The sequence below is a fragment of the Bufo gargarizans genome, chromosome 1, assembly GCF_014858855.1.
Source record: "Bufo gargarizans isolate SCDJY-AF-19 chromosome 1, ASM1485885v1, whole genome shotgun sequence".
In the NCBI taxonomy this organism is placed as follows: domain Eukaryota; kingdom Metazoa; phylum Chordata; class Amphibia; order Anura; family Bufonidae; genus Bufo; species Bufo gargarizans.
This window is the reverse complement of record NC_058080.1, coordinates 138,676,913-138,690,906: the sequence shown is the minus strand read 5'-3', so window position 1 is coordinate 138,690,906 and position 13,994 is coordinate 138,676,913. Positions and strand designations below refer to the sequence as shown.

At 45.6% G+C, this 13,994-nt stretch overlaps 1 protein-coding gene across 10 annotated transcripts in view; it reads left to right on the top strand.

Annotated features, from left to right (window-relative positions):
- FRYL (FRY like transcription coactivator) overlaps positions 1–13,994 on the top strand; it is a 317,468-nt gene that overhangs the window by 141,821 nt on the left and 161,653 nt on the right. For all 10 annotated transcript variants that reach the window (XM_044298955.1, XM_044298912.1, XM_044298895.1 and 7 more), the window contains one exon: positions 5,441–5,640. In XM_044298955.1, the coding sequence (XP_044154890.1) occupies positions 5,521–5,640 (120 nt within the window). In that variant the 5' untranslated portion in view covers positions 5,441–5,520. The remainder of the gene's footprint in view (positions 1–5,440; positions 5,641–13,994) is intronic.

Sequence of the window (13,994 nt, the reverse complement as noted above, 5' to 3'; positions counted from 1 at the left end):
TGGACTTGCAGAGGCCCGCTATGTGTTCTTTGATGTGAGCTGCTCTCCTCCATTTAGGCTACTTTCACACTTGCGGCAGAGTGATCCGGCAAGCAGTTCCGTTGCTGGAACTGCCTGCCGGATACGGCAAAACGTATGCCAACTGATGGCATTTGTAAGACTGATCAGGATCCTGATCAGTCTTAAAAATGCCTGATCAGTCAGAAAAATGCATTGAAATGCCGAATCCATTTTTCCAGTGTCATCCTGCAAAACGGATCCGGCATTTTATTTTTATTTTTTCGGTCTGCGCATGCACAGACCAGAAGGACGGATCCGGCATTCCTATGGAAAAAAATGCTGGATCCGGCATTAAGGTAAGTCTTCATTTTTTTTTTTTGGGCCGGAGATAAAACCGTAGCATGCTGCGGTTTTATCTTTTGCCTGATGAGCCAAAATGACTGAATGGAAGACATCCTGATGCATCCTGAACGGATTAGGGTACTTTCACACTTGCGGCAGGACGGATCCGGCAGGCTGTTCACCCTGTCGGATCTGTCCTTCCGCTGTTTTGCCGGACCGCCGCTCCGTCCCCATTGACTATAATGGAGACGGGGGCGGCGCTCCTGCGCAGTTCGCGGTCAGTGGCCGCCGGACTAAAAAGTCAGACATGCAGGACTTTTAGTCCGGCGGCCTTTTGCCGTGCACTGCCGTACTGTGCCGGAGCGCCGCCCCCATTGACTTAAATGGGGGGGGGGGGGGGAGCGGCGGCACGGCAAAACAGCGGAAGGACGGATCCGACAGGATGAACAGGCTGCCGGATCTGTCCTGCCGCAAGTGTGAAAGTACCCTTACTCTTCATTCGGAATGCATGGGGATATACCTGATCAGTTCTTTTCCGGCATTGAGCCCTTTTGACGGAACTCGGTGCCGAAAAAGAAAAATGCTAGTGTGAAAGTAGCCTTACTAGGAGGCTATCACTGTAAGGTCCAGCATCAGACTTCATGTCGTCAGCACCAGAGATGTAGATGTGGCCTTAGGTATTTAGCTCTTCTACAGAGTGGAAATTCTTACTAGTGCTTTACTTCTGTGGAAATGTCATGACTTCAGTCAAGGATGATGCAAACACATGTACGGGAAGGAATGTTAAAGCTATAAGGCTCCGCTCGCAGCCACAAACACATCCGAAAACTGCTCTGAGAGAGTGTCTGCTGCGTGGTGGCACAGGCTTGGCAGAATGTGAAGTGGCCTCGATAAGGACACTTGTCTGTGCCGTGTACAAGCAGCCAGTCCATAGAGAGTAAAGGAGGGGCACTGTGCTGGATGCCCTACAGAGGGTATGTTTTTTTTAAAGCTCATACTAATTATGCCCTCATGAGTAGGAAGGCTATATAAACTAAAATCAAAGCCCCAAAATGCTTAGGCCTCTTTTACATGGTCAGTATTCGGTCAGTATTTTGCATCAGTATTTGTAAACCAACAGGGGAACCTACAGAGAAAAAAGTATAATGGAAATATCTGTGCCGCTTCTGTTTTTTTGGACCCACTTCTGGTTTTGGTTTACAAATGCGGATGAAAAACACTGGCCCTGTGAAAGTGGCCTAAGGGTTATTTTTGGGGGAAGGTGGGGCATGTTTTTGACTTTAAAGGGATTCTGTCATCCGGATTTTAGCTACAGAGCTTTTCACATCATCACATCAGTCTCCTAGATTTAAAACAGGGATACTCAACCTGCGTCCCTCCCACGATACCCTTCTTTAGGGTGACAGCTGTAGGCTGTCAGGGAATGATGGGAGTTGTAGTTTTGCAAGGTGGAGGGCCGCTTTTACTCATATGCAAATTACCTCTGTAAGGAGTCCAAGGGGCTGTCCCTCTGGCCGTTGGAGCCCAGCCGCGCCAATTATCTCGGAGCCCAGCACTGCCCCGCTGTTAATTATTCACTCTTCTCCTTGCTGACTTTTTTTGTGCACCAAAATCTCTCTCATGCGCCCTGGATCCACTCTTCCAGGCCCGCGCAGTGTCCTGGCAGCAGCCTCACCGAACCAATTGACATCACAAAACTTTCATAGTGACCCCTACCATTGACTATGTTTGCAGGTGATATATAAAGTGGAAATGGAGCCTGGGCTAGTCATTGTGATCTGTCATGGATGTACCGGCTGTCTTTGTGTGTTGGCTTTTAGAGGGTTGGGTTTCCTTCTTTATCTCAATATTTTGAGCAATTTGATATCCCCAGTCTCTGATGGATATATAGACCCCTATCCATATTTGTTGTCAGCTGAACCCAACGTATTGATTTCCATGGGGAGCTCCTGACTTTCCACTGACAGACTATGTTGGAGGGAAAGAAAGATTGGGCATTTTGAATTTCACAGTCCAGTCCTTTTGTTCTCCCAGGAGATAGGTCTTCACCAGAGGTATTTGGCAGCAGTTTTCTTTTCTCTTCCTATTGAAAACTCATATATTCTAAGGTTAGCTTCACAATAGCGCAAAACTGTACCGGCAAGCTGATCTGGTAGAGGAACAGCCTGCTGGGGTTTATCGTCTCCAGCATAGCCTTTCTGCCCTGGAGCCCTTTAACTCTAATGGGACCTGGTGGGGATCCAGCCTGTTTCCGGCATTAGTGCTAGGGTTCGGCAGGACAGAAACCTCTGCTTGCAGCGGTATTTGTCCGGCCGAATCTCTGCACTAATGCTGGAAACAGGCCTATCTCCGCTGGGTCCCATTATAGTCATGGGACCTGGAGGTGGTCCGGCAGTTTCCATTATGCCAGATGCGTTGGACTCTGGCAGGCTGTTCCTCCACCGGATCAGCTTGCCGAATCAGTTTAGTTCTAGTTTGAAACTAAGCAAAACTGAGCATGTATGGGGCTGTGAGGCCAACATCTAGTGAGGGTTTCCGGGCACCATAGGAATTTTTTTGTGCACCTGTTAAGTGCTAAGCTTGGTTAGGATAATTCTGGTATAAATTATTAGGTTACAGCAACGTGTTCAGGTTTCTTGATGGAATTTTGGGATCATAAAAGGGCGAGTAAGTATTAAAGACAGATACTGCTTCTGCTCTTTTTTGAATTCACCCCTGCTTTTGGCGTGGAAAACTGCATCAAGAAACCTGATCCTGTGGCCGTACCCTTATGTTGGCAGGTTTTACTGCAGGATTATGGACACTGTCGGTCTGGAAGGTCACTGCAGTCAGGAGATCCTTGTGTTCACCTTCCAACAGTATACATAGGACTAAAAGAGACTGCGCTCGTTCAATTGCCAGATCTTGTCTGATTAGTGTAATTCGTTCAGGCATTCGCTCTATATGTTATCTATTGGGTTTCATCTGATCACGCATGGCCTGTCTTCTTGGGAACTTTGCTAACGTCACCTAAATATCACATTCTGAAGACTTGATCTGAATGAAGTCCTCTGGACGGCAGCTTATACATGTTTTCCTGAGCGGACATTCCACTATTAGATTTGCCTCTGTGAAAAGAAGGAATGCTGGCATCTCACCATGTGTGATCCCTTCCAAGAACACTGGGGCAGCTGTTGTGCCACTCACTACTGGACTTCTTGTAAGATTGGTTTTGGCACAATTGTGTGGAACTTTCTTTCTTTAAAGGGGTATTCTGGTAATTTATGTTGTCCACTGAGCATGAGAATGATAACCCCGTGCAGCATGGCAGGTCAAGCATGCAAGTGGGCATCACGACCTACCACTGTTCTCATGGTTGGTGAGGGTCTAATAGTTAGCACCTATCCTGTAAAGAAGAGATAACTTGAAATAACTGGAAACCCTTTTAATATTCAGATTTCTATTTAGTGGCACACATTTATTAAGCTCCCCTTGTCAAGCTTGTCTCACTTCAGAAAATTGCATTTATCATGTACAGAATGTTAATACCAGGCATTTACTAATGTATTGTAATTGTCCATATTGCCTCCTTTGCTGGCTGGATTGATATTTTTTCATCATGTTATACACTGCTTGTTTCCATGGTTACGACCACCCTGCCGTCCAGAGGCAGTGGTCGTGCTTGCACACTATACAGAAAATTCCCACCGGAGTGCGATTGCTGTCAGCCAAGAGTGCAGGGGGAGCAAAGCATGGCGGTCGGGGATGATTTTCTAGTCATTGTGGCAGCCTATTTTGTCTAATCCTGTTGTAGCTTGTTGCAGTAATGGCGGCTGGATGGTTTTTGGACTTTGGTTGTTGGGTAAATACTTGTAGAGATGTGTTGTCCTTTGTTCTATTAAAATATTCTTAATAACTAGATTGTATGGACTCCTTCAGCATATTACTGTCTTGGATGATAAAAACCATCAACATGAATTTTTATTACTTCTACCTACTCTACATTGACAGTCTTCCATCATCGTGGCATTGGGTAGATGAGACCCCTCCATTTCAGTGGGATCTGCTAAAAATGTTATTTGTTTAAGGGCAATCAGCCCAGTTGTGTGGAGAAAGGAGAAAGATGTAAATCGGCTGGATCAGTCTAGCGCTAGATAAGTAATATTAGGGAATCTGAAGACACTCATTGCCCCCTGCCTATGTAGAGCTAGCTCGACCTACCAAGATAAATGAGCATAGCTGTGGCAAAATCAGTTTTGTCGATGGATGTAACTTCTAGACAATTATTTGTTGCTTAAGGATGACCTATAAGTAAGTATAGTAGTAGTCACATCTGAACCAAGGCCGCCCTGCCTAATAAACACAGTATTTTATATATGGCACATGGTAGATTAGGGTCCCTATTAAATATGTTTGCGTTGAGGCACCTCTTAATTTAATGTAGTAAAGGGCTTATACCTATCTGAGACATCAATGGCATATCTTTAGGATATGCCATCAGTGTCAGACAGGTGTGGGTCCCACCTATTGGACCCTCTTTGTCTCCAGAACAGACCCCCTGAAGTGAAGAGTGTGGCGTGCTCTCCATTCACTGGGAGTTCTGAAAATGGGCAAAAGTCCCATAGCGGTGAACGAAGGGTGGCCTCACTTGTAGGAGCCCGTTCTGGAGATAGGTGCAGGTCCCACCTCTGGGACTCTATCTGACACTGATAGCACTCCTAGGGATATGTCTGAGAGGGGCATCTCTTTCCTTCATGAATTTTGTTTAGTCATTTGATTCCTGATTTTTAACAGGTTATTTCCGCAGACCTTTCCGCAGTCCACAGGTCATGTGTGATTGATGCAAGTCCCACCTCTAAGACCTGCAGCCATCTTCAGATCGGGGGTTACCTCTTCCTGGCTGTTTCTGTGTCATTATGGGGGGACCGTAGACATGTGGCCCCCCTTCCTATTTGCACAGCACATGGCGATGTACATGGCTGTGGGGCAGTGAAATGCTTCGCTCATCAGCCAGGCTGTGCTGTCATTGCTGGTATTTTGTCATTTTCCTCATTGTCAGGACGTGCGTTCAGTGTGCGTTGCTCCGGGGTGTTAATGTGCGCTTCTTCTCTCTCTACAGCCTCTGCTCCGGCCAGCGCTGTAAACAAGAAGCGGGTCGCTCCCATCAACCACTGCATTTTGGAAAAGAGAAGTGTCACAATGTCAAACATTACTATCGATCCAGATGTCAAACCTGGAGAATATGTCATCAAAAGCCTCTTTGCAGAGTTCGCTATTCAAGCAGAGAAAAAAATTGAAGTTGTGATGGCTGAACCCCTGGTAAGTGCTCACGACATCCTTTCTGTATGATGACTGGATTTATGCCAGAATTTAAAGGGTTTATGCCATGTAGTATGTAAATACATGACAGACATAATATACCATATGACAACCTCTTTCTAACAAAGCTAGAACCAGCCCTGTACCTCACATGGATCCAGAGCTCCTCTATTTGTTGCTCCATTTGCTCTGGTATACTCCCACTATGTAACGGTCACAGCTTCTAGTAGTGGCAGTTAAAGGCTGAAACTGAGCATGTGCGACCACGTCAGTAAGTGGACTTGCACATTACTATACAGATTAAACATCGGGGAAGCCATTATTATGAGGTAAAGTGAATATCTCGCAATTGAAACATTTTTATAATAGAAAGTAAATTACAACAGTACCCCGTTTTTCATTATGAATCCTATTCAAATGATGTTTTAATTGGTTGTTATCCTTCAAGGGCCTTTCAGCTAGATCCAAGATCCAGCCATGTCACTGGACCTGCGGAGGGAAACTGATTTACCTGCTCCTTGCAGCTGGGTTCTGGTTACTTCGGTTTAATCCCCGACCCCCATCCCTTCTCCCCCGCTACTGCTCTGCTCTCGCACCCACCGGTAATCTTCTATTTGACTGGCTGCAGCAGTGATGAATCACGTGATGCATGGATAGCAGCTTTGGCCAGTCAGTCATTGGCTACAGCGGCCATGTGACTGCCATGAAAGTTTATCAGGAGCCAGAACCCAACATTGTGGAGTAGTTAAGGCTAGTTTCACACTAGCGACAGGGAGTCTGACAGGCTGTTACTGCGTGTGAACAGCCTGCCCGGCTCCGGTTCCAGCATGTTCCGGTGGCCAGCACGGCAGCGCACGCCTCGAGGCAGCCGGACTAAAAGTACTGCATCCCTATAGTCAATAGGGACGGAGCAGCAGTCCGGGGGCACACGTGAACTAGCGGTAGGACGGATCCGACAGGCTGTTCACCCGCCGGAACAGCCTGCCGGAGTCCCCTGCCGCTAGTGTGAAAGTACCCCAAGGCTGTTTCCCTCCTCAGGTCCAGTGACGTAGGTTGGCTTGGCTGAAAGCACCCCGAATATGGAGAAATAAAAATCAGACATCATATAGCACATAACAATCTCCTTCTAACAAAGCCAGAACCAGCCGTGTACCTCACATGGATCCAGAGATCTCCACATTCATTGCTCCAGTTGTTGATTTATTTTAGGCTGGCAGCTCAGGGGACGTGTCCTTTCCCAGAGGGTGTATTCAGATCCAGGTGGTGGTTTAAAAAATGTAGAATATTTTTCATGCCACAACCCCTTTAAATGCTGGCAAAACTTAAATGAAGCATATATGTTTGTTTGTTTTTTCTTTACGGTCATGCTTTATACATATATTATTACAGGTCTGTTATCTGTGCTAAAATGCTAAACTCACCATTATGTACACTTCCATTACTTCATTCTTTCAACCTACAATTGGAGCTGACAACCCCTATGATACGGACCTGTGCCACTGAACATAAAAAAAAAAAAGAAGACGCCAAGGTCTCAACGGCGCTCCGTTCCTGTCCGCTTCCAGTCTCTGCGGGACCAGGAAGCGGCTGGGTGACGTGATCGCTCCAGTCAATCATAAACCTCCATGATCACATTGACTAGGACGGTACTTCACAGCTGTGATGTAACGTTATAACGGATGGGGCCGCGGAGGCCTGTGATTGGCCGCATTGGTAACAGCACCCAGCTGCTTCCTGGTCCTGCAGAAACTGGAAGCAGCCGGGAACAGAGCAGCGGTGGGACCGAGGACAGGTGTGTTTTTGCTACCATGTTATCAGATCCTCCAGGAGCTAGATACATAAGCAGCTACACAAATTCCTTTCAGGTCCTATTCGTTTGTTACAATTTATCAGTGTAGCTAAAATGTATTATGTCTAGTTGAAAGAACTATTCTGTCCGTAAGTTTCCATTCATTTACAGCTAACAGAGGGGGAAATTTATCAAGACCAGCTTTCTCTGCTGGTCTTGATATCCCCTGCCGAAGGAAGGCACCTAATTTATGATGAGGCGCAGGACTCTTAAACGGAAATGGCAACTCAGCAATGCCGTAATTTCTGACTTGTTCCATTAAACTGGCATACATTAAGTAAAATTAGTGGGGATGACTGGCCATGCCCCCTTTTGGGAAAGTGGCGTAAACTGATAGATATGATTTTTTTTTTAAAAAGTTGCACTTGCGAATTTTCAACGCTGCTTTTCAGGCACAAGGAAGATAATAAATCTACCCCCATAATCCCTAAAAACGGTGCAGAAATGAATTTCTACATGAATTAAAAGGCACATTATGTTTTTTTAAGCAGTTATGTTTTTTAATATGTTTATTCACGTAAAACCGGCAAATCTATAAAATGCAGACGAAGCCAGACCGCACTGCGCTAATTCCAATCTATATATTTACATGATCAGTAAATCAGTCCTGGCATCTGTAATATGTAAATGTGCTATCATGGAACTAAACACACATGCTTTTTAGAACCCAACCAGCAGAAGGACCCGGCTTCGCACGGGTATATTTCATCTGTTTCATTTAATGTTTGTGTGTTGTTAAAAGATATCAACAGTATCCCCCATAACAGTGACCTCTACAGCACCCCGCTGCCTTAACAGTGACCTCCACAGCAGTTGCCCCTTAATAGTGGTTCCTGCCCCTTTAACAGTGACCTCCACAGTGCCCTGCCCCTTTAACAGTGACCTCCACAGTGCCCTGCCCCTTTAACAGTGACCTCCACAGTGCCCTGCCCCTTTAACAGTGACCTCCACAGTGCCCTGCCCCTTTAACAGTGACCTCCACAGTGCCCTGCCCCTTTAACAGTGACCTCCACAGTGCCCTGCCCCTTTAACAGTGACCTCCACAGTGCCCTGCCCCTTTAACAGTGACCTCCACAGTGCCCTGCCCCTTTAACAGTGACCTCCACAGTGCCCTGCCCCTTTAACAGTGACCTCCACAGTGCCCTGCCCCTTTAATGCTAGGGCTACACGACAACATGTGTCGCGCAACATTTTGTCTCAACAATTTTTATAATGCTAGGCTGATAGGCTATGGTGTCACACTGCGACATGTGACATACTGCGACACAACAGTTGCAAAAAACCCATCCCAAGACGTCGCGCGACACATGTAGCAGTGTAGTTGTGCCCTATGTGTCGTGCAACATATTGTCGTGTGACGACATAGCCCTAGCCTACAGCTGACCTACAGCAGTAAAGAAAAATGGCTGGGTTGTTATGGAAACCTGAAGTAAAACTGTGAGCTTCTATTGGCTGATAAGGGACACGTGACCGTGTGTATGGCAGTTGGGATATGAAGAGAAAGACTTGCAGACTTGTATTGGCTAATGCAGGTCATTTTTTGGAAATATCCTAGAGAGCTGAGACCCCCACAAGATTTCATTCCAGGTATTAAGGGATGTGCATACCAAGTTTCGTTGAAATAAATAAATATATATATTATAGAAGAATGGCGGCACTGACCAAAAATTGGCTAGAGAGATTGGGTGCACGTGCACTGGGGAATGAGCTGCTTGCCCCTTGGTATATAAATAGAAAAACGAACAGCACTCCTGGAATCCACAGAAAAGGTTTTTCTTTATTCACCCATGTGAGGCTTGAGAAAGGCTCTAGTTCAGAGTGGAAACATTGCATCACATGGGTGAAAAAAGAAAAACCTTTTCTGTGGATACCAGGAGTGCTGTTCATAGATAGAGAGAGAGAGATATATATATATATGTGGACTGCTTATCCTTTGGGCCGTGCACCCTTCTACTGATTGAACCCTTTATGGGAAAATTGTGTGCAAAGAGGTATCTCCAAGAGCATGAGAACCGTATCGCTGGCGCCACCTTTGGTGAGTGACTCCCTATGAGTCAGTCAGACCATTTACCAAGCCTTGGAATGTGACAAGGACATGTAGCCAAGCAGATATTTGACTTGGCTATTTTCCCTTGTCATGTTCCAAGGCTTGTTAAAAAATTGTACAGACTTTGACTCATAGGGAGCCACCTCCAAAAAAAGCCCCCAGTCAAACGGTTCCCTTTCTCCGGAACATACCTCTTTGCATATGGCTTTGAAATGTAGTTATGCCTAATTTATTTGTTTTTTGCCCCTACTGCACATTTCATCCACCTCGGCACTGGACAGCCTCTGCTCCTTCCATTGTAAGGACCCATCAGCTCTCCTGACATGTCTGTTTTAGTAACCACTTGCTTTTGTCATGCCGTAACTACTTGTACATCTATTCTTGTAACTCCTATATTGTGCCATTCCTCCATTTTTCTTACTAGAAATTTATGAATGGATTGCTTATTAGGCGCTCCTCGTTGGGTTGTGTCTATTGCGCAGTCTGAACATAATAACAGAGAAAAATGCCCATGTGGGCCTAAAGGTCCACCATAGATGTCGGCGAGCACTCCTTTTACCACAACTTTTCCCCCCTCTACCCCCATTTACGGTCAAGCTTTGGTCAGCGAAGTGTGAATGTATTTTAGGTGAGGATATGACAATATACTGCTGCCAGATTCCTGCAGTGATGGCTTATTTCACGTGGGAACAGGATCAGGCATGTTGAAATCCAATCAGTCCATCATTCACCTAATCTGTATAGACATCATGTTTTTGATTAAGTATATTATATTATTATTTTTTGTATTTCACTTTATTATACAGCGTTGACATATTCCACAGCACTTTACAGACGTTACCATTGCTTGTGGTCCCCAGGGGCTCACAGTCTTAAAGTGGTTGTCTCATCATAGACAATGGGGGCATATCGCTAGGATTATGCCCCCATTGTCTTATAGGTCTGGGTCCCACCACTGGGACCTGCACCTATTTCAGGAATGGAGCCCGGCAAGGTGGTGGCTGGAGGACCATTGTATGGTGCCATATCCTGTCTATATTTTACTAAGTGGCTTAACAAACAATAGGAATAGGAGTTACAAGTAAGGCCATGCCTATTTTTATTTTATTTTTTACCCTTATTCTTCTTCTTTGTTTATTTATGAATAATTAGTATTCATTTCCGAGAACAAACCGAACTGAAGCCTCGTTTGTATTCAGCAAGGTGACATAACGTGCCTCTGGCATATTAGAAAAGCTTCCAGGGCTCCCAGTGGGGCCCATTATAATAGTCATTGTGCACATGGCAACTCGGTAACCTAATGGGAAATCTGCAGCTTGAGACGTTGTAAAGGTATATCAGTCATTCAGCGGTGAGGGAAATTCAACAGAATAGGCCCCGGACGACAAGAGAGAGAAGCCAAGTTGCGAAAGCTGAAGGAAATGAGAGCGGAAATAAGACCGCGCTCAGAACTTGGTCAATGCCTGGTTTTTAATGTTTACTTTTTTGGGTTTTATGTAAATGAAGCTTATTCATAACGGTATAACGGGAAGTTATGCCACGTTCTAACATAGATCGTCTTTCACTTCCTTACCCTCTCTGGCTGTTGGATACAGCACCAGGAAGAGCTACACACAGGATAGAAAGAAACCAGGGATTTATTCACATGGTAAAAAATGACCAGGAGTAGAAAAAAAAAAGCATGGGGAAAATTGTACATGAGGTAAGCAACTAGATGAGCACCTCTTTCATGACTGGGCCAAAAAACGGCCTGAATGTCCAGGCAATTTTTCAGATTTTTTTTGTTTGACTAACAAAATAATGTTTTTTACTTAAGACTTGGGACTTTTTATTTTCATGGGTTTTTTTTGTAAAAGAGATCCCCCCCCCTTTTTTTTAGGTTTCATTTAGGGGAAAACCGCTAATTCTTAAGAAGTCATTTTTTTAATTATAGCTTTTTATTTCTTAAATATTCAAAATTAATTATTGCAATGGGTTCCCTATTTTGTGACGATCATTTTGATATATAATATGCATAGGTTTGAGTAAACGGGGAGACTATGATGATGCTTTCCGTTAGCGACAACATTTATTTTTATTTTTTTGTTTCACTGTTTCCACTGTTATTGGGACGTCCACAGGAGCCCCAGTTACAGGGGAAAACAGCCCCTTGTGGGGGCATGACACACGGGCAGTGCTCCTCAGGGCCTCCTTAGACCATGCAGCTCTGCCCATGCTATAGACACCCACAGCGGTCATGTGACCGCAGGGACTAACAGAGGAAGCAGCTCGGCCGCTTCCTGCTCTCCATACCTCGTTCACTGATCTCCTGCCGGCACAGGAGAAGGCAGAAGCAGTAATAAACCGCTCGTGTCTTCTCCTCAGGGTCCCCGCTGTGTCTGTCACCTGGGACCCAACCTGCTCCTTCCAGATTATAATCCCAGCGCTGCCTGACCGTTTATATACATGGTATATCTGCACAGGGTATGTGCAAATAGGATGTATATAGCCAGTGGGCAGTCGGGAATGGATTAACAACCATAGTAGGCCTGGAAAACCCCGTTATTAAGGGGTTTATGTTCGCTTGTCCTATTTATTTGCACTAACTACATAGGAACTTTTTTTTGTCAATGTTTTAGCTAGGAGTTTTTGATTATAATTTAGCTAATCACTCCTGTCTTGGTCTCACACATCCGTCCGTTTCCTTCGTCAGTGTAATAATTGCGGTGGGTAATGGACGTCTTGATGTCTGACATTTTCAGTTGTTAGTAATATCCCCATAAAGAGGTCAGTTGTAGAGAGCTGGACGTCATGGCCTTTTCACCGAGTAGCAGTTCGGCTCCTTTGTATGAAGCACCTGCCTGGGGTTGTTGAACACAGACTCCGCTTGTATAAGGCTGGTAGTCTGTAATCTGCTTATAAAGAGCTTTTTATCTGATATCCAGGTGGTTTGTCAAGAAATCCTTTCAGAAGTGCAAGGCAGGTGTCTGATCCTGTGCACGAAAACCTCCATTGTTTGCTCAGTACAATGACTCCATAAAAAGACCAGTACTGTGGGGTGAAAGCTGGGCTGATGTGGCTGCGGGGCAGATAAATGCACGGCGTTGTGCCAGGCACGTCATACAGCTGCTGCATGTACTGCACCTGTTATATGGCGGCCAATATACAGTCCTTATCTTAGAACAGTTCCCTGCCAGTCCCTTTAGGGTCATCTGCCGTCTACCAGTAACTGCTCTACGATTACAGTCATTGAAGGCCATATAAACCCAAATGACTTTGGAGAGGTACGCTTGGCAGCTGAAGCCAGCACACTTCGCCCCATCTCTATTGGTGTCCCCACTTCTGAGATATTCGCCCTTTTATTTTATGCAAATGCACGTAAAGCTTCTCCTCCTTAGGCCTCCTGCAAACGAACGTGTGCGACCCGCAATGCACGAACACAGTCCGTGGGACAGCCACAGCGGATCGCTGACCCATTCACATGTTCTATCTTTTTGCGGAACGGAAGTACGGGACGAAACCCCACGGAAGCACTCCGTAGTGCTTCCGTTCCGTACCATTCCGCATCTCCGGATTTGTGGACCCATTCAAGTGAATGGGTCCACATCCGTGATGCGGAATGCCCACGGAACGGCACCTGTGTATTGCGGATCCGCAAATGCGGTCCGCAATACGGCAGTGGGAAGCACACGTTCGTGTGCAGGGGGCCTTATGCTGTGGAGGAGATTGCAGCATGTAAATGCAGAGGTCTCCTTCATTGACGAGCAAACGATTGCCAGCAAGGAACGTTTTCTTCATGACAGTCGCCTGCAGAATGCGCCCATGTAAAGGGATCTTTAGTTCTATGAGACTGTGCACACAGATGGCACATGGACCATACATACGGTCATGTGAATAGATCCAAGGGATAGTCCCATCTCGGTGGCGGTAACAGCATAGCGTGCTGCGCTGTATGCATAATTCCGATTTATTCCTGCGGGAGCCCTCTATTTGCATGGTGTGCACTTGGACTAGACTCTGCTTCATTCAGTATCTGATACTTAGCAGTAGGCTACCACGTGCATCACATCTCTGCTTGCTGTGTGCAGTACAGAATTGCAGCAGCCTACCTGAAATTCATGTCTAGTGCACTCATCTCTGTCGCTCACGTTATGTAGGACAGAGAGATGTTGGGATGTTCAGTCCCTGATATTTGCTGGACTTCACCCATGTCTTTTTGCTCTTACCGGCGATTTCCTTCCATGTGCACTTTTCTTCTATCTCTACCAGTTTTCTTCTTAAAGTAAATACCCCATCTTTTTATTGCTGCAGTAAAATATTACTAGGTCCAGAGTCCTCGGTTTTACTGGTGAGGCGGTTACCCGGAGCGTTTGCTTAGTTGCTATTATTTCAGTTTTGATAATGTGGTTAGATTTATGTGTTGTCCTGTGCATACTACTACTACTACTACTGTTTTACAAGAGGCTTGGTTTATTGAAG